At 36.4% G+C, this 20,683-nt stretch overlaps 1 protein-coding gene across 1 annotated transcript in view; it reads left to right on the top strand.

Moving 5' to 3' along the window:
* Nucleotides 1-20,683, top strand: part of st8sia4 (ST8 alpha-N-acetyl-neuraminide alpha-2,8-sialyltransferase 4) — a 175,622-nt gene that overhangs the window by 128,629 nt on the left and 26,310 nt on the right. Inside the window, exon 4 of the mRNA XM_028805290.2 lies at nt 202-495. Within this exon, the coding sequence (XP_028661123.1) occupies nt 202-495 (294 nt within the window). The remainder of the gene's footprint in view (nt 1-201; nt 496-20,683) is intronic.

Below are 20,683 nucleotides of genomic sequence, written 5' to 3'. Positions count from 1 at the left end.
TATTAAAGAGGATAGTAGATAACTGACATTGTACATCCATTAGCTAAAATCATATAAGGAAAAAAATATTTGCCCAGCGACCAAGTGTTAAACTTTTTCCTTTTTTTCCTTTATGAAAAGAAAGAACTGCTTCTGAAAAGTTTTAACTGCATTTTATAAGTTTAAATTATTTAATTCTTTATTTTTTTGTTTTCTGAACAGATGTAATTTGGCACCAGTGGTGGAGTTTGCCGAAGATGTAGGAAACAGATCTGATTTCATCACTATGAACCCTTCTGTTATACAACGAGCATTTGGAGGATTTCAAAATGAAACTGACCGAGAGAAATTTGTTCAAAGGCTGGCAATGCTGAATGATAGTGTTCTCTGGATTCCTGCCTTCATGGTAAAAGGTGGAGAGAAGCATGTAGAGTGGGTTAATGAGCTGATCCTGAAGAATAAATTAAAAGTACGAACTGCATATCCATCACTTAGACTCATTCATGCTGTGAGAGGGTGAGTATCTGAATATGAGACAAATGACAGAAAATTGGAATGTTACCAAACCATAGTTATTATGTATGTAACAACATGTGAAAACTATTATAGATATTTTTCAACCCAGCCATAATGGATATTTTTCTTATTGAATTTCTTTCTTGTTAATGAGAAGTGTCCTGTTTGCTCTGATAATCACAGTGGAGCAAATACCTAGCATTTTAGCCATTTACTGTAAATAAACAGTGACCTCCGGTTAACAGAGTGTGGGGCTTTGGCTTTGTTCCCCTTGTTTCCATAAGTTATGGGGAACATATGCAAGCTACCCATCTATCTTTCTTCTTCTTCTTATACCACTTGACTATATGGGAGAGTTCACTTTTTCCTATATCTGATCTTTCTAAGTAAGATTGTCCAGAGACTCTCCTGTAGCATTTCTTTCCCATCCAGTGTTAAAACACTGAAAATAGCACTTTACTCCTAAAGTTCTTTTTGCCTGTGATCACATACATGTGTAAAATAAGACTTTTTGATCATTACCCTCCAAACCCCATATCATCACCTCCCCACATCCACTTAACCTCCCCCTCTTATTATGTATATATATATATATATATATATATATATATATATATATATATATATATATGTTGCAAAGTTTTACTGTCAAATAATGCAAAGAGTACGCGACACGTGTTTCGCCCTAATTGTGATTCAGACTACGAAAACCATGAATATATATATATATATATATATATATATATATATATATATATATATATATATATATAATTACCTTGGATTCCTGTAAGTCTAATCATGTTCCTCTGATGATGATTCTTGAGTCAAAAGCTTAGCAATAAAAAACTATTTTAAGATATGTGATCAGATGAAACAGATTATAATTGCTTTATATTTCAGCCTGCGTAAGTAGAGTGAATATAAAGGAGGAACGTGGTAACTAGTGATCTGAGAATTGGTGCCTTTAACAGTCTTTAGTTGCTCTCCTATCCTCAGCAGACATATTCCCATACCAAAACTGTTTTACAGAAGGCTTGTAAAATATAAGACACCCTTGAATTCATAGTGAATATTCAATTTTTGTCAGCTTTAGTGTTTATTACCTGCTTTTTGGAACATAATAAATACTTCAGAATTCTACTTGATTAACCTACATGCACTAAAATATCCACTAATTTCCAAACTTCTTTAACCAGTGATTTTAGTAACTTGCCAGTTGTTTTTGTATGAAAGCACAATGCAAAAGCATTATGTATTTTTATTGTTCATCATTTTGAAAAATGTCCAACATTCTAATTTTTTTAAGTGTTTATGACAACAGAAAGTAACATGACCCAAACCTCTTTTTAAAAAACATTTCCACATTGATAGCATATAATATGTTAATTATCACTTCTTGTAACTTTTTTCCTGGTTAGATGATATATTTGAATAGCTGTAATATTATTATAAAGTAAATGATAATGAGTTCAATATGAATTGTTTTGTCATAAAACATATTGACCATGCAAATCCTCCAAAATGATTTAAAAATAGAAATAATAAAATCTGTTTTTATTTTACAGATTAGAATATAGTCTCAAATAGAACAGAGAAATTGAAGAGTCTTTTCCTCTTAAAGTAAATTCTTTCACAGTAATTAAACTCCTTAACCTAGAATGATGAAGCTGTTATTCTTGCATTTGTCCATCCATGCAGAGTGTCCTCTTTATTCCTTCAAGGCTTTATTCTCATTCTCGTACTCTCTTGCAAAATATGTTATAATAGAATGCTCAGGCCCTAAATCCTAAAATAACTTTCCCCAGGCAACAATCCATTTGAACATAATTTTAACACTTTGTTGCCAATATTTGCTCAGTTTTTCTAAATGTACTCTATTATATGTTCATAATGTGAGAATATTACAGACTATTTCTCACTAATGTAGGTATCTGTATTCAGTGCTGCTGCCTCACAGATCCTGAGTCCTAGGTTCAAAATTCCACTCTTGGTTATTGGCCTTGTGCAGATTCCTTATCAGGATAAAACAAACAAAAATGAATATCTGTTTTGTTACATGACATTTATAAAGAACTTGTTAGCAAAGATTGTACATCTAATTTTTAATGTTAATATCTTTAAAGGTTTATGATATGCATACGGTTTGTCAGGACCATACATATTTTTCATTTAATATATATGTAATATAGACCTAGAAAATGTCAGGAAAAATTGCACTCTCTATATAACTGTTATTATGGTTTGCATTACTAACATCACTTTTGGTAGTAGAATTTTTTTGCTTTCTATCTGTTCAGGACTTCCTTGTTCTTGAAAAGCTGTAAAACTTTTTACACTTTTTTTCCTTTTAGGATTTTTCCTGCTTTTTCATGGGCAAAAGAGCAAACAATTCATGTGTCTGTTTAAGAAGTTTGTTCTAGTACTAAAACAGGGACATTGTTGTCTCACAACGTCTAACCAACTTTGTACCGCTAAATATTCAGTAATTATTCAGTTGAAGTTTATGCTAGATAAATAACCTGGGCCTCCATACTAAAATTTTGTTTACTCTTGAAAGGCAAAACAGTGTATGCATAGTGACCCCTGTGATGTTTGTTGATGGACCAGGCACTTCAGACACAGCATGGATTGACAAAAGCTGTATGCTCAGAATTGCAAGAAATTAAGAACATTCTTATTGAACTTATACCCTGAATCCATCTTACAACCACATCAGTTCCTGATACGGCTGCTATGACTCCACCTCTTCCTTTTTTCCACCATATTTAAGACCAGTATACAGCCTGTTAGTCACTTCAGTTGTGAACTCTGTTTGTGTTAACCGTGTTTCTTTTACTTTTTCTAATTTTTCAGGACATTGGTACCTCTGGTCACGACCGTAATTCATTCCAAAACTCTGGATGCAACCCGATTTGGTCGTGACCGAACGTAATTTCCCCATAAGATGTATGTAAATACAATTAATCCGTTCCAGAACGTACAAACTGTATGTAAATATGTATATTTTTTAAGCACGAAAATAGTTAATTACACTATAGAATGCACAGTGTAATAGTAAACTAAATGTAAAAACATTGAATAAAACCTTTAACAACAGAGAAAACTAACATTGTAAGAATTTGCGCTAGACCCTTACAAACAGCTTGCTGTAAACACTTTTTTTATGAGTTTTAAGCACAGGGGAAAAAATTAAATGCCACTTCTCTTGCAAAACTTTTCAAACCATCCTCTACTGGCTTTAAATTCCTCACCTTCGACACTCAAAGAAGGATTTTTTTTCAGCAAATCACCATGAATCTTTCTGGCTTTCTCGCATATGATCGCCTCACTTACGCTATCCCCTGCAAGTTGCTTCTCGTTCAACCACACTAGCAACAGTTTTTCCACCTCTTCCAGCACTTGAGGCCTCTGCTTGGTTAACATTGTAACTCCTTTTCCTTGGGTCCTGTATACGCAAACAAAAGAAAATGGGAAATGGAGAATGGGAAATCATTGGCGCGTACAAACGCGTGTAGGGAAACTGGCCACCAGTGTTTTTGTTTGCCACCAAAGCGTGTGGTTGTGAACAGAGGCAAAATTTTGGCAAACATTTTCATCGTAACCCGATTTGTACGTGTTCGGAAACGTTCATGACCAGAGGTTCTACTGTATATGGGGTGCTCATCCTCAAACCTTTTTCTGTCTGCTGCCTAATTTACTATCACACTGTACATGCTACAAAACAATGTCCAGTCATCTTTGAACTGTCGTTGCATTGATGTCCTGAGGGACAGGTGTAGATCATCCTAGTTTCCCAGGGTCAGACATGATTCTTGAACGAGAATACACATCTAGGGACAACTCTCTAAAAGGATAAATGCACATGGTTTCTTTCTAAAAAACCTGCCCCCAATTTCCTCCAAACAGTGCACCTTAAACAGCAAGGGTTATAGTGTTCAACAAAAAAAATTCTCATATATTAGACAAATATGTTAAATAGCTAGGAAAAGACAGGAGAGAGCAAAAGAAACTGAACGAAAGACTGGATGCCGAGAGAAAACAGAAAGCTAAAATTGTTGTCAATTCAGGAGCTTAGTAGCACAAGGTAACTGAAGCCCAATGACTAATTTACAGTATATGTTGTAATGAGGGCAGTGACAGAAGAGACAAACACATATCTACACAAATATAGACTAGTGCAGTTAGTTGGCTATATGCATTTAAGATTTGCTTCTGTCTGCTATAATACCGTCCTGTCATTTTGACTTTTGCATCACTATATGGCATAACAACAACAAACAGAGTTTAGATAAGCATTGTGGTCTATATATATACTACGTGTTAAAATGCTATAGCTATATTTTGTTTGAATTTCCAATTAGACAGTAATGTTAACTTACTTTATCTGCTTGTTTGGACATACAGTCAGACGGTGGATGCTGTGCAGCCTTGTCTGTGGTACTGCTGAAGTAGTGTCAGTGTTGTTAGGCAAATTTATTGATTTGGGTATTTTGAGCACCAAAATTGTCCTCTCCTGTGACTCTTCATTATCAGCTCTTGTAACTGCAGTTCCTTTCTCCTCCTTTTGATTGGGTGTGATGACTATTTACTTCAGATGCATTTTTGCAATTGTTATTTTCATGAACATAGCTGTTAATTCTTCTAACCTTTCTTTGACTCCACCACTATCATCATAACTGTGAACAACAGAACACACACAGCACTTTCAACAAAGTACTGTTCGCTTTTACCACTAGTCCATTGATGTCTTCAAATGCTAATATATAATCTGATTTTAATAATCTGATTTACAGAAAGGATTTTCCCTTGCAACATGTTATATTTATTTTCAACACATGCAGAATGCTCTCCTCACAATTAAGATACATTTAAATGTTTAATAGGGGTCTTCCTAGGGACTTTATGACAGATAGTTGTAGTCAGAAGCTTGCTCTCTATCAGACTAGGTTAACAAGAGCAACACTGATCTTTATAGTTCAAAATCACCACACTTATAAGTGGCATCTTCATGACTATTTAATTATTTTCACCCACTTTTAAGCACAATTCACTCATGATTGTTTTCAGGAGTATATGTTATACAAATGGCTCTACAAGATGAGGGTCATCTGTGCACTAATTTTTGGTCTGTCTCAGGTGACAGAGGCTATCCAGTGTGGCAAGCCTATGTGGGGCTATACAGCAGTGTGCTGCCACAAGAGTCCAAACACCACCATCAACCTTTTAATAAACAATGGTCAAATTCTTTCACTGACTGTGCAGGAGTCGTTTCATTGTAACATCTCTTTCATTGTAACTTCTCTTTTGTGGTGTTTGTGGTTTGGTGTGTTTTTTGGAGAGCCAATCTCTGTGGGGGTACCCACTATCAACTGAAACAAAAATTACACAAATTATGATAATAATAATAATATACTGTATTATTTATCCTATACAACTCCAGATCTCACACACAGATAAGGAGCCTTGGCTTGAGCTGGGAGAACTTTTTGCCTGCAAGCTGAGCTCTGTCAAGGCAGGGGGATGGGACAGTAGGCTGCTTGCCACTTATGCTGATCGATGCATTTACAAAACAAAAGACACTGATTGAGGGGTGCGAAGAGATTTAAGGTGGGCCGGGATTACGAGTTTTTCATAGGCTTCCGGAATTCTAGTGTTAAATCAATTAATCTGGATCTACAGTACTAACCCAGTTTTCCTCAAACATCCCTAAAGATGTGAGTGTTAAGCTAATTATCTTTTCTAGTTTGATCTATTGTGGGTGTGTGCATTAAGTGGTGTGGAAAAAATTTACAGGCATCTCCCACTGGAATGTCCTGGTTTAGGCAATAAAACACATGCAGGAGAAATGATCAATCATTGTTCTTTATCTAACTCTTGCAAGAGACAACAAATCATATCTTATTAGCAAGTGTTACAAAGGAAAAGAGTGTCTTCTGCCATATATTTATACAATTCATTGTTCAGATCACAATTCCAAGGAATTCATTACATAATCAGAAAACTTTTAACATGATTGGTTACACCCAGTTGCTAATAGGACATGACAAACGTTGATACCTTAAATAACCACAATTAACCTAGTCCACTAGGTGGATTGATAGTCCTGTCAGTTTAAGGAATATGTGACTTTTTAAATGCGACTGTGATTTTGCTCCATTTCCCGTTCCCATGTTCTGTTAAAAAATCCTCTTATTTTTTTTTTATTATCCAGCTGGGTACATTGACAGGTAACTTAGCCTAAGCGTTACAATACAAAAATGATTACGCCTTACATATGACCTTCCCTTCAGCTTTTTTTATATGTGTTTTTGCTTTTAAGTTACTAAAATTCATTTATCATAGTGAATAATAAAATAACAGCTTCAGCCTTTAAGCATAAACTCAGAAGGTAAAAAATGAAAACTCAAGCACAAACTCAGCAGATAATAAAGTTGGGTTTCTTTTAACAATTACCTGGTCACCTGCTAGATGCAGTTCGAACCAGGGTGCAAATTCATCCCTTACAGTAGACCCTGCAAACCTTGTGCCCAGCTATTCTAGAACATTGTTGAGCATCACTCAACCATGAATTAGATCAGGAAGGTCTAAGAATATTATGTAGCGTATGTTATAATTCACAGACCTTATCTTTTCAGTTTTTGTTCATTGTTTTTAAGTTATACATAATGTTATAAAAGCCTTTTGGTTTGCTATATGAATTGCTTGGGTACTTAGTTTTATCTGCTGAAAGAGTGCAATTAGATACCAGAGAAAAATCAAGGCAGTTCCTAGCTATTAGGAATGCAGTAAAACACTGCTCCTTAAACATAAAATATACTGGCTTAGGGATAGCTGCATTTAGAAATATTTTAAAATTATTTGTTATGTTAATATATTAAATCCTTTTATTTGAAATGATTTATTCAGGTTCTCTTTCTTTAAAGATTATTATTTTGCCTCTAATTGTTCTTTATGTTCATTTCTGTAGTCATGGTTTCTTCATAAAAGGAAGATAAAATATTTTTTAAGCTCATTTTCAAAGCCATAATAGTCAATGTCTAAGAGTACCATCATTAACAATTAAATTTGAAATTATTCTATTGGGCACATGAAATGCTGTGCAAGATAGATTGTGTCCTTGGATTATATCATAGCTAAACAGGTATAATTTTTTAAAGTGTGTATTGTTGGATTCTTGTAATTTAAATTAATATTCTATACCCTTAATATAAAGATCAGCATGACTGTTCATGTAAAATATTACTTTTATAAACCAATTTCTTGTTGTTTTTGAAAAATATGAAATCATAAAGTCTTTATACAAGCTAGAATACCTTTATTAATTATGGGAATATTTTAAAAATATTTTAAAAATCCAATATGTACTTGTTATTTGACTATATTTGAAGATATTAGTCATTTAAATGTCTTTCAAAATGTCAATGTGTACCGAGTGCTATTTTTAAACTTATGTATATATAAATAATTCAAATTACTCTATTGGAGACATTAATGTTAACTCGTTTAAAAAGGTATGCATTTACTTATTGGTATGATTTGAAATCAAAAAATTGTATTTCAATAATAAACAAGAATAGTTGCATAAAATATTTGAAATTGTAAAATGTGTGCTTCAATTTAAAAGTTAAAATAAGTATTTCAATAGTAATAGAAATTTGTCTTTTTTCACCCTCTGATAGAGGTCCATAGAAAGCTAAATCCCTAAGTGATAAGCAAACCCCACAGAGTTTGCTTCACCCTGAGTTAGGCAAAATCACAGAAGTGTTTGGGAACTTCGCTGGACTGCTCAAATGCATTAAAGTCAAAAGGGAAAGAGGAACTTAACTAGTTCTGAGTGGATTATAATGGTTAAATGATCTTTTAAGTGTTCCTAAGGGTTAGTGAACCACCTGCCAGCTATGCAGGACTGACTATTCTCCCCAAAAATGTAATCTAACTACCGTGCCTCAGACAACAAAAGATACAGATGGAAAAATACCAAAAACAAAATACAACAAACGGCCACAAATGAGCAATAAGTAACTAAAATTTAGATTATTGTGCTCACAGAGTCCCAATCGTGGGGCACACGTTGGTCATGCCATTAAGCAGAAATGTTGGACTGGCTCGTTCAATTGTTTAAAATCATGGTTCTGGGGGTACCTTCCCATGTATTGGTGCAGATGACCCTCACTTTTTTCTTCCATTATGAAGAAAGAAACCCCTTGTAAATAGTAATAAATTATTATTATTATTTAGTGGGGTCTCATTCTGACTCAAGAAAAGGGAGAATAAGTGATTCATTAGCTCTTGTTTTGAGATTGTAGCTGGGCATATGGCTAATTGTGTAGGCAGTGTTGTGCTACCAGCACACAAGGATCAGTGTTATATATATGGTGGCAGTACTTATAATAATCTCAGTTTGGTTAGCTAATGCTGTGCTTCTCAACCATTACAGTCCCATATTTGTCTTTTTATATTCATTGACAACCCACTAGCAGCTAATGCAAACTGCCACTTTGTTGAAACTAGTGTGATTGTTGAAGCAGTGGGGATTCAGCATTGGTGAAATAAGAATGATTGGAAGAGCATGAGGAGGCGTCTCACTTTGTGAAATGAGCTCTTTAGGAAACAGCATTGTTAATTTGTAAGGCGACCCACCACAGCCCACTTGTGAACAATTGTGGAATCTGGCTTGAATAGTGATTGAGTCATGATGGCAACAGTTTTACAATAGGCCTCTGTGTATGGCTGCTACAGCTCTGTGATGTCAGAGAAAAATTTGTTCACCTAGGCCAGTCCAAGGTGAATTTCCAGGAAAATATTCATCACCTTTGAAAACATAATATTCGGTGCAAAAAATGCTTTGGTAAATGTAGCCAATCAACACTAATCCCAATGCAAAATCCCTAGCAAAGTCCCAAAAATCAAAATTAACATCATATTTGTAATCACTGAAATAGTCTAAAATAGTACCTCACATGCTTATGTTTGAATGTTGTCATTTTCTGGGAGTGGCTGTCACAGGGCTAGTACCACTAGTTAGGAATCAGATGTCAAAAATATTCATGATCAGCAACCTTGAAACAACATAAAACTAAATCCCATATGCCTATATTACCGATCCTCATTTTTTCCAAGTTTTTTGTATCCCATAATGGTGTGAACCCCTGGCGTCAGTTTATGTGGCATGCACAACTTCATGCCCTGATCATTTCTGCAGAAGACACCTATTGGTTTACTTTCTATCAAAAATGTTGTGGGTGTCTTGGGTCTAGAAGGTCAAAAATAAGGAGAAAAACCCAAAAACTTTGTGTCATACATAGCTAGTTGAACTGTATATCATATGTAGGGTTATTCTTATGCAGACAAAAATTGAAGTCATTTCAAAGTGTTCATAAGTAATTCTTATGAACAAAAAAATTAATCTTTCCCATACTCTTTGAAAAAAACAGTTGTGTGTATCTGGAAAAACCCTGGAGTGTTGCCCAGTATTTCTGTTGCCTGCCTATAGTGATTAGACACTGTCTGCTTGTTTGTATGGAAAAAAATTATTTGTGCAGCTTTAGTTTTAATTCTTAGGCATTGAATATCAAAGTGCATATCTTCACTTCAGCATGATAATTAACCAAAGGAATGCAAAAAAATGTGGCATGATGTGATAACTTGCAAATCATGGATTCCTACACTTGGTTTTAAAATGGAGGGATTGAGTAGAGCAAGAATGTACTTATGTTTTTCAGCAAAGAACAAAGAATGATTGATTAAAGAAATGTATGAATTAATATTATATATGTAAGGAAGACACTAGTTACACTTTTAACTTTCTGTGTTATGCTTGACAAGACAAAGACAACTAGCTGGGAGTTCATTTTTTGAAGTATTCATTGAATTAAAGTTTAATAGACTGTTTCATTTATGGTCAAATTCAATCTGTTTTTTTGTTTTTTAATGCTGAATAATAATTAATTCATCCATTTTTGTTAAACTGCATAGTTCAGTATAGAACAAGAGGCTATGCCCACAGCATCAGAAGAAAGGCAGGAGCTGGATTTGCATAGGGTGCCAGTTCGCTCACACACACACGCACACAAGCATATAATATTCAAGTCCACACAAACAGTGATCAGACTGAGGCCTGAACCCAGAATTGTGGCGCTGTATCACCCAAAATATGTAATATTTTCTGATATATTTTTGAACAATTTCAATGAAAATGCTTAGTTGTAATTTGGAGTCTCAGTTGTTAGATTTTTTTGGGCACAGCTTTAGGAAACAACAAGTTTCTGTTTTCCTCAACAAATGTCCAGAAAGTAATTATACTTGAGTTTAGTAGCTAGATAGTAGTTTTTGAAAATTAACATTTTGAGTTCAAGAATGCCCTTTTCACAATGAAACCTGAGAAAATAGTTTTAATAGCTGTTTAATGGGCGGCACGGTGGCGCAGTGGTAGCGCTGCTGCCTCGCAGTTAGGAGACCCGGGTTCGCTTCCCGGGTCCACCCTGCGTGGAGTTTGCATGTTCTCCCCGTGTCTGCGTGGGTTTCCTCCGGGCGCTCCGGTTTCCTCGCACAGTCCAAAGACATGCAGGTTAGGTGGATTGGCGATTCTAAATTGGCCCTAGTGTGTGCTTGGTGTGTGGGTGTGTTTGTGTGTGTCCTGCGGTGGGTTGGCACCCTGCCCGGGATTGTTTCGTACCTTGTGCCCTGTGTTGGCTGGGATTGGCTCCGGCAGACCCCCGTGACCCTGTGTTCGGATTCAGCGGGTTGGGAAATGGATGGATGGATGGATAGCTGTTTAATACTTACTGATTAGAGCAACAAAATATCACAATAAGGAGTTATTAAAATAGCTTAAACTTTCAAAAGTTCAAAGATTAAAACCTTTTGCCATTTTTAATAATACATTGTAAGTAGATTCTACAAGTGGCACAACGAAATCCCACAGATAACCTGATAGCTGTGCATGAAATAGTCAAGAAAATTTGGGTGCTGTTTTGGTTATCTTACAAAAGGTTCAGATAGGCAAGGACACTAAGATTTGATAGAATAGGAATCAACTGTAGATGCAACACTGGTTCATCAAAGGGCCAACTGACTTACACACCCACACTTTCACTCTGACTAGGTCAAGTTTGAAATTCTAAGTAACCTAGAATGCATGTTTTTCTGATGTGGAAGGAACAGAAGTAACCTTTGTGAATTTCCCCTTGGGATTAATAAAGTATCTATCTATCTATCTATCTATCTATCTATCTATCTATCTATCTATCTATCTATCTATTAGACAGGATCAGGGCGTTCCTTTAAATCCAGATGGACCAGAATAAATAATTGAATGGCAGAGATTTTCAAACATTATAAAAAGGAAGTAAAATGCTCCCAAAATTAATAAAACTAAAAGTCAGTGAATTATGTGTCAGCGTTCAGGTAGGTTGCTGAATTCAGATTTTTTGAAAGACAAAGTTTTTTCACTAAGTAATTATTTTATTTTTCATCAAAAAAGTTTAATGTTTAACTCTTTAATGCTCACTATCACCTTTAACAACATGTGCAACGTGATGTCATTAAAGTAGCCATATACGTAAAAGACACCACCCATATTATTCAAAATAATGGTGCCCATTAAAAAAAAATGTGCTAAAGTGGCAACAAAATGAAATCACCAAAATAATGGTAAAAATAATTATAAAACAAAACTAAAATAAAATCATAGCTGTAATATGCTAAGTAAAAGAAACAGGTTAAGCCACATTTTGCTTTTTGTTCAGTGTTTAAATATCCATCCATCCATTATCCAACCTGCTGTATCCTAATTACAGCGTCACGGGGGTCTGCTGGAACCAATCCCAGCCAACACAGGGCACAAGGCAGGAAACAAACCCTGGGCAGGGCGCGCACACACACACACCAAGCACACATTAGGGACAATTTCAAATCACCAGTGCACCTAACCTTCATGTCTTTAAACTGTGCGAAGAAACTGGAGTACCCAAGGAAACCCACGCAGACACGGGGAGAACATGCAAACTCCACGCAGGGAGGACCCAGGAAGCGAACCCGGGTCTCCTAACTGCGAGGCAGCAGTGCCTGTGTTTAAATATAAGTTGTAATTAAGTAAATATATGGCCTGTGTAAAAAAAGCAGGAAAAGTGTATCACATAAGAGACACTACATTTACACTAATATGATTAGAAAAAAAAATATTACAAAGTGACAAGTGTAGCATGTTTTCCCAGTGTTGACATATGGTTTTGCTGATTGTAAAAATGAACTATTTGGAGGTATACCATCCATCCATCCATCCATTTTCCAACCCGCTGAATCCGAAGGCGCAGTGGTAGCGCTGCTGCCTCGCAGTTAGGAGACCTGGGTTCGCTTCCCGGGTCCTCCCTGCGTGGAGTTTGCATGTTCTCCTCATGTCTGCATGGGTTTCCTTCCGGGCGCTCTGGTTTCCTCCCACAGTCCAAAGACATGCAGGTTAGGTGGACTGGCGATTCTAAATTGGCCCTAGTGTGTGCTTGGTGTGTGGGTGTGTTTGTGTGTGTCCTGTGGTGGGTTGGCACCCTGCCCGGGATTGGTTCCTGTCTTGTGCCCTGTGTTGGCTGGGATTGGCTCCACCAGACCCCCCGAGGTATACCATGTAAAACATATTTTATAGAGTTGTTTCATTTATTCTGGTAATATTCTATTGTTTGGAGCCTGGCAAGGAACTTTTTGACTAGTGACACATTCGTTCAGTTTCACATGATATTAGCCTTAGAAAAAATGAGAGTTCAGAAAATGGATTGATGAACTTTCTTTTAATATCTATAAGAAAATATATTTATATTTGTGCTGAAAAAAACATTCTGTATGTAATGGTGAATAATGGAAATGTAAGTAATGTCATAGTGTTGCAACAAAGTGAAATAGATCAAAGTGCTTAAACTTGACATTTATTTCAAACTAGCCAACCCACGGCGTTACATACGCCGCATAATTATGTATTGATGGGTGAACACTTCCTGAACGACACAGTTGTCCAAATGGGGTGGGTTCGTGGATACCACTGTGAGTGAATGAAAAGATGGACCTCTGGAGAGAGCAACATACAATTGTCCGTGACTGAAAGCGGGATCATCTGTGATGATGGAGGCCATGCTGGTGAAAGTTACTTCGTCGGTAGGGATAAGTTTCAGCACTTGTTCGTTAAGGTATAGCGAGTCTTCATTGTTGACGCTTGCGTACTGAGTTGTTCCGGAGTCACAGTTGAGAAACACTTTTTTAACGTCTTTTAAGCACAGGGAAAAAAATTAACATGTGAAACATCCGTAATGTAATAAGCCACCAAGAAAAGTAACATTGCAATAATGCACGCTACGATCCGATCGCTGTAAACAGAAGTGATAAGAAAATCGAGCCCGGTGTATTCTTTAACTGCCTTGTGGCGCTGTAGTAGTGCTGCTGCTTTGCAGTAAGGAGACTGTGGAAGACTGTGGTTTCGCTTCCCGGTTCCTCCCTGTGTGGATAGCGCTTTGAATACTGAGAACACCGCTATATCAATGTAACGAAGTATTAACAGGAAATTGTCTTCGTGTAATAGTAAAAGGCAAATTATCCGCGACAAACAAACTGTTTTAAACACTGCATACCAAGCCGCGGCGTAGTATACGCCGCTAATTAAATGTTTTTTAAGCAGAGGGAAAAAAATGAACATTTGCAAAATCCGTAATGCTGCTTTCAGTAAGTACAATGCACATGCGTTTAATTTGTCGGCCACTTTTTGCCAGCCGTCTTTTCTGGTTTGGGCTGCTTTTGCAGTGTTACCGCTTGTGCATATTAAATCTTGAAATCCTTCGAGTAACTAATTAACTAACTAACACCCACCCACCCAGCTTGTGAGAAAAAAATGCGCCCGTTCTTTCATCATTTTGTTGCAGCCTATCAAAGATTTGCTGATCATGTTTTCTAGACTCAATATACATTGGCTTTTCACTCAGCGCGGCGGCGCGCATTAATCTCGGATTATTACATCCTGCTAGACTAATCTGCTACACGGCTGCATTTGAAAAACCGACTTATCCCTGATGAGTTTCACCGGCATTAATGATTAGGAATCCGGTTGGAACAAAACCCTGCATCCACAGTGGTTCACCAGGACCGAGTTTGGGAAACACTGCTGAACACAGACGAAACCGACTCAGGTGAGGAGTTGGGGCGGGCAAAATGGTTGTAGCTATTGATTATTCAGTGTTGTTTGCCTGGGTGTCTGATCTGCTCGACGGGATCATAAATAAAAGGAAAACAATGTGAAGGCAATGTCACAGGTGATCCTGTGGTATAGCGGGTCCACAGCTCCCCTTCAAAAGGCCATTTTTAAATAAGTAACCATCGCACTCACAGCGTAGCGAGGGGCGTGGAAGTGTGGCTGAAATGGTTTCCGGGTGGAGTCGTGCTGCGGGCATGTCTCCCCTGTGCAGTGTGCAAGCGAGTGAGGAGAGAGAGAAAGCCGGTACGTTACAGTGAGCGAGAGCAGGCTTGAAGGCAATGTGTTCCTGTGGTATAGCGGGTCCATACCTCCCCTTCAAAAGGCCATTTTTAATCAGGCGACTGACAGTAGTGGAGTCAGGCACAGAGAAGGTCAGCTGCTGAGAGAGCGTCTCGACTGTTGCAGGGCCTGCATTGGTGAAGCAGGTGAGAAGCTAATGAAAAAGAGGCACAGGGCTTATTGGTTTTTAAAGACTGCTTCCTTCATTGTGTTTTAACCTCAGTTTTAAAGGATTGCGCGGCTCTCTCTTTCACGCTGCCTGTGTGTGAGCGTCTGTCTCTCTGTGGCGCTGCCTGTGTATGTGCACAGCTCTCTCTCTCGGGCTGCCTGTGTATGCCTCTGTCTCTCTCTAGCGCTGCCTGTGTGTGTGCGCGGCTCTCTCTCTCGCGCTGCCTGTTTGTGAACCAAGGTTCCACTGAGGTTGACTCGCGTCCGAGTTGGTGGGCGTGGCTGTGCGAGTTTTCATCGTATCCAATGGTCTTAGAGTTGGTGGGCGTGGCTCCTTCCTGCGTGCTTTCATAGGTGTCTTGCCCGCTCAGGCGGCGGCTTAGAGAATCTATATATGACTCCTTCCTGCGTGCTTTCATGGGTGTCGTGCCGCTCTGGCGGCTGCTTAGAGAATTATATATATAGATGCAGGAATCCCTCAGCTTTAGATGGTTTGACTTATGCCCAGTTATTTTGGCATCAGTGTGCTTCATCTGATCACATACTTGTCTATAAAAAAAAAAAGTTTTAAATGGCCAGCAAAGGAGAAAAGTGAATAGCAATAGAAAAATGAAACTGAAAGTAATAGGTCAGCATGAAAAATAGAAAATATCTTATGAATTGCACTTCATTTTATAATTGTTTTACTGTTTTTATTTTATTATTATTCTATATTAGTATTGTTTTAACATAAATAATGCTTGACATTAATGGAATGTAACAAATGCATATTCCTCAGTGTGGTAAAAGATTAATGACTGACACCAACACATCCTTAACACTAACCACTTTTGAACAGGCAGCATATTTAACAAAATCATGTTTATGGGAAGATGTTAGGATGTTACATTATTGTTTAATTTTGTACATAATTAGTGGTATTTGTCCACAACCATTATTCCAAGTTCTTGCTAGCTGTAGACACCCTCCCGAGTTGTTTCTAAAAGCTTGTAGTATAACTGCTACCTTTGTATTCTTTGAACTTAGCCTTATTTTTTGTAATACTATGTAAATATTTATTAATTGTAAAACCACCATAGCTTAGAAGATGATCACAAAAAAGAGGATTCTGAAATAATAGATAAGCATGAAAAAATAAGAAACTTTTTGATGACAACAGATCAATCAGTTCAACATAAGTTTCCAAAATAATATCCATTCAAGGTTTGAGGGTCCTCTAATGACTACTTTCTACCACACTATTTGTTATCTTATTCCACATGTGTGGTCTCTGTGTGAAGAAGAACATGTAATATTTGTGTGAAATTTCCCCCTATCAAGTTCATATTTGTGTCCCTGTGTTGTTGTTGAAGAACTTAAGTAAAGGTTGAGCTCCACCGTCCAAACTGAGTTTGCAAGTTTATAATACATGATACTATATAGTAGACTAAAGGTAACTTAAATGACCAATCTAAATCATATTAACTGACAGAAATGGAGCATACATGCATAAGACACAGGGGAATTATTGAGTGAGTAACAGGGTGTTAAAAGTTTAAATCCCTTTGAGCCTCTTTATGACTATACATCAGAAAAATGAAACATTTGTCATAAATTACAATCAAAGCTTGCTTGACTTTAGGTTGATATAGTTTGTTTTTTTTTAATTAAGTGGAAAATATGGCATATGTCAGCATCTTTTTGTATGTGGGAAAAAAACTAAATAATTAATATGATATCAAAATGCTCCTCATTTATTGAGTGCACAGTTTGTTAAATTAAAGCGAATGTTATTATTCTTCAGTTTTTAAGAAAGCACCACATTTGCATTAGTGCTTAATCATTCAGTCTTTTTCCTGATTTCGTTTTGTTTTATTCTTGGTGTATATAAAACCAGATTATGTCTTGGACATGTGTCACTATCAGATTTAAAAATTAAACACACCTTCATAATAAAGAAGTGAGATATCATTGATATTATTGTTTTTAAATCTTTGCTGAATATAACTGAGTATAAAATACTTATGCAGTGATAGACCTAGGTGTATTTTGCAATTTAACTATAAGATACATACTCATTAACCAGGTATTGATGGAAATGCAGAAGACAAAAGAGTTTGCATGCTAGATTCTGTATTTGTTAAAGCTTTATAGCTTTTGAATGCAAAGTGCCTCTTAAATAAGAGTTCATTTTGCCACTATTTTAGGGAAGAGCGGTGATTCACAGGTGAGGTCTATACTTAATGTTAATGTGTATAATCCTGTACATTTCCTCTTCATTTTCAAAATTAAGGACACGTAGGGTTTTTACTGCTGTATTGCATAATTCCCTGTTGTCTACATGTATTCCAAGTGTCAGTTAATCTTTCAGATATAGCAGCTCTGAGGACATAGATAGCAGTTGCCCTCCTTCAAAATTTAGTAGGCCAGTATTTTTAGCTACAGATGATATACTGTAGGATAATGATTGTTTCTAACACAGGAACATTTAAGCTACATAGCTGTAAACTACTGATCTCTGAAATAGATAAATGTGAACAAAATGTATACATGGATAAATCTAAATTCAGAATGTCTGCTTTAACAATAGTTTTCTTATTTCTTTACCAGTTATTTGTAAAGTTTACATCTATCGAAGTTTCTAATATTATTGTACCTCCTGCTATCTGAGCAAGACCTTCATCTTAGACTCTTAAAACAATTGTTTTTTCTGTTTACCCTATTAAAGTCAAAGCATAATTTTAACATTTTGTTATGATTTAAACATATGATATTTTTTGAAAAAATATCCTTAATGTAAACTAAATTAACCATTTGTTTTTTTTTTTTTTAATTAAACCTATGCCAACACTGTTGAGTATAATACAGTAACCACTTCCAGGACGTCAGCTTGCTATAGGGTATACTCATGCAAGCTATTCCAGTTTAGAGTTAGCAGTTCACCTAGCAGGAACATTTTTAGGAAGTAGGTGGACATTTGAGTATCTGAAGAAAATCTACTGAGACATGGGAAGGCATGCAAACTCCATATAGTCAATCTTCTTTTTCTTTTGGCTGCACCCATCAGGGGTTGCCACAGCGGATCATATTTTTCCATCTTTTCCTGTCCTCTGCTGGCTAGAATTAGAACCCAAGTCCTTGAAGTTGTGCGTCATTAATTTTAACCACTGCTGGTAGCTTCACCATGCCAATCTTTAAAATAACATTTTCTTTTTTTTCTTACTTGTGCAGATGTTTAACATTTTTAATTACATTTTTTCTCAATACACGTGGGGTCCAATTAACTAGAGTAGCACAGTTGGATTACAAAGGCTAAGTCACCTGAGTATCCACAATATTTAGCATTCATGGCAAAAGAACATCTGGCGAACTATTTTTTGCATGGTAACGTTAATAAATATGTTTGCTCTGAGTGGTCTTACATTTGGCTACATGGCATAATGAGTGAATTTCATAGTTATTTACAAACTAACCACCTGATGTAATTTATTAATGATTGTGGTGCTAGCACTTAACAGTGGTGGTCCTTTTCATAGCCAATTTGGGAATTTGGAATCAAGATTTTAAAGTTTTAAATTGAAGCAGTACCCAACAAGTAAAAGTTGAACTATGTTAAACTATCATTTGCTAAGCTGGATTTAAAATATTAAAAAAATATTCATTCCAGAATTTATTTTGAACTGTTAGCTTAAAAAGTGAAGGAAATGGGGAATGTTATCCTTTGTGAATTCATTGATTAATTCATCCATTTTCAAGCATATTTAATTCAAGTATAAGACTATGGTGGACTGGAGCCTATATTGGCAGTATTGGGCACTGTACAGAAACCAAATATGGACATGATGGCAGTTCATAAATCCCATGTCCATAGATTTATATTAGGAGAATTGTTTAAAGCTACACAAAATTATAAAACCAAGGAACCGCATACTAATTATGTAACAAAAACACATAGCAGTTTGTTTATGCACATTAATATTGGCATTGACTAGTAGTTTTTGTTAGTATATGAAATGTTGATATTGTAGAGAAAATTATTGCATAGTGATTAGAGTACAGAGCTATAAACAAAAAGTATTATGATATACATAAATATACAAGTATGCGGTGGGTTGGCACCCTGCCTGGGATTGGTTCCTGCCTTGTGCCCTGTGTTGGCTGGGATTGGCTCCAGCAGACCTCCATGACCCTGTGTTCGGATTCAGCGGGTTGGAAAATGGATGGATGGATGGATAAATATACAAGTTCTGAGCTTGAACAGTTTTTGTTACATCTGAAAAACATATCAATCTTATAAATGGCATGTTCATGAAAGTATATTATAGGACAGTTATGAAAATAATCTTTTGGCAAGTAGAGTCTGTGTTGTATACACAGCATTAACAAATTTCATTAAGTACAGAGAAATAGTCTGAATATTTAAGCAAAGATGTAACTAAATTGGATAAGCAACAATGAGAATCAGTTAACTAACAACAAAGTTATACCAATTGCAAAATGGATATACAGTAGTCTGAAGAACAGAGCTAGAGCAAGGCAGACAACTAAAATGTTGCTCAGTTAGCTGTGTGTTTGAAGGCACATTACAATACTGAACAAAGCCCCAATATTGTTTCTCCCAGTACCAGAATAAAGGTATCTGTGCCCAGTTCTCTCTTGCATATCTTTTGTGCATCTCAGAAGGTTGAAGACAAGTGGTACCAGCAGTGTGGTGTTGGCAGAAATGGATCCTTATCACCAGGCAGCGGCAGCCACTCAGCAACCACAAGATGTTCCCCTTCCTCCTAACACAGAGAATAGGATTGATAGGGCTCCTGCTCTTATTTGTGCCAGGGATATAATTCAAAAGATGGCATCTTCGAATGACCCACATCTACCATGATGTGCTGGGACAGACGAGTTGCCATCGTGGCACCTCTTTAGACCAGCAATGCTCAGCAAGCTAAGTGAAATATGACTCTTAATAAACATAAAGATTCCAAATTTATGAAGATGCATATTTTTTTTTACACTGCTATGATTTTCATGCCAGCCTGGGCTTCGCGGGACAGGAGGTGATTGCACATTTTATGCAATCGTTTTGTTCACCCCACTGAATTAAAGCTGCAAGTCTGCACTTCAACTGCATCTGAGTTGTTTCATTTAAAATTCATTGTGGTAATGTACAGAACCAAAATTAGAAAAAAGTTGTCTCTGTCCAAATATTTATGGACGTAACTGTAACTATATACATAAAGCCTAGCCAGCACCTGTTATTATATATGAATGTTTGTTCTGCAGAAACTGCTGTGAATATTTTCATGAAAATTGGAGGGAAAATCAAGTATAGTTCACCTCACATTATAGGCTATATGGCATCACAATGCCGTACTGGAGGGCAGCTCAGAGTGCAACAAGTGACATAAAATACCACAGTGTGGTCTATCATTTTATTATGTTTCTGAACCCAATTTGTAATGAATAACTCAGGAGAAAATATATCTGTATCTATATATATTTCTTGATGAAAGAAAAAGTTAAGTGAGATGGCCA

Source organism: Erpetoichthys calabaricus, chromosome 7 (genome assembly GCF_900747795.2).
Source record: "Erpetoichthys calabaricus chromosome 7, fErpCal1.3, whole genome shotgun sequence".
Taxonomy (NCBI): domain Eukaryota; kingdom Metazoa; phylum Chordata; class Cladistia; order Polypteriformes; family Polypteridae; genus Erpetoichthys; species Erpetoichthys calabaricus.
The sequence above is the reverse complement of the archived record's forward strand: the minus strand, read 5'-3'. Positions and strand labels throughout refer to the sequence as shown.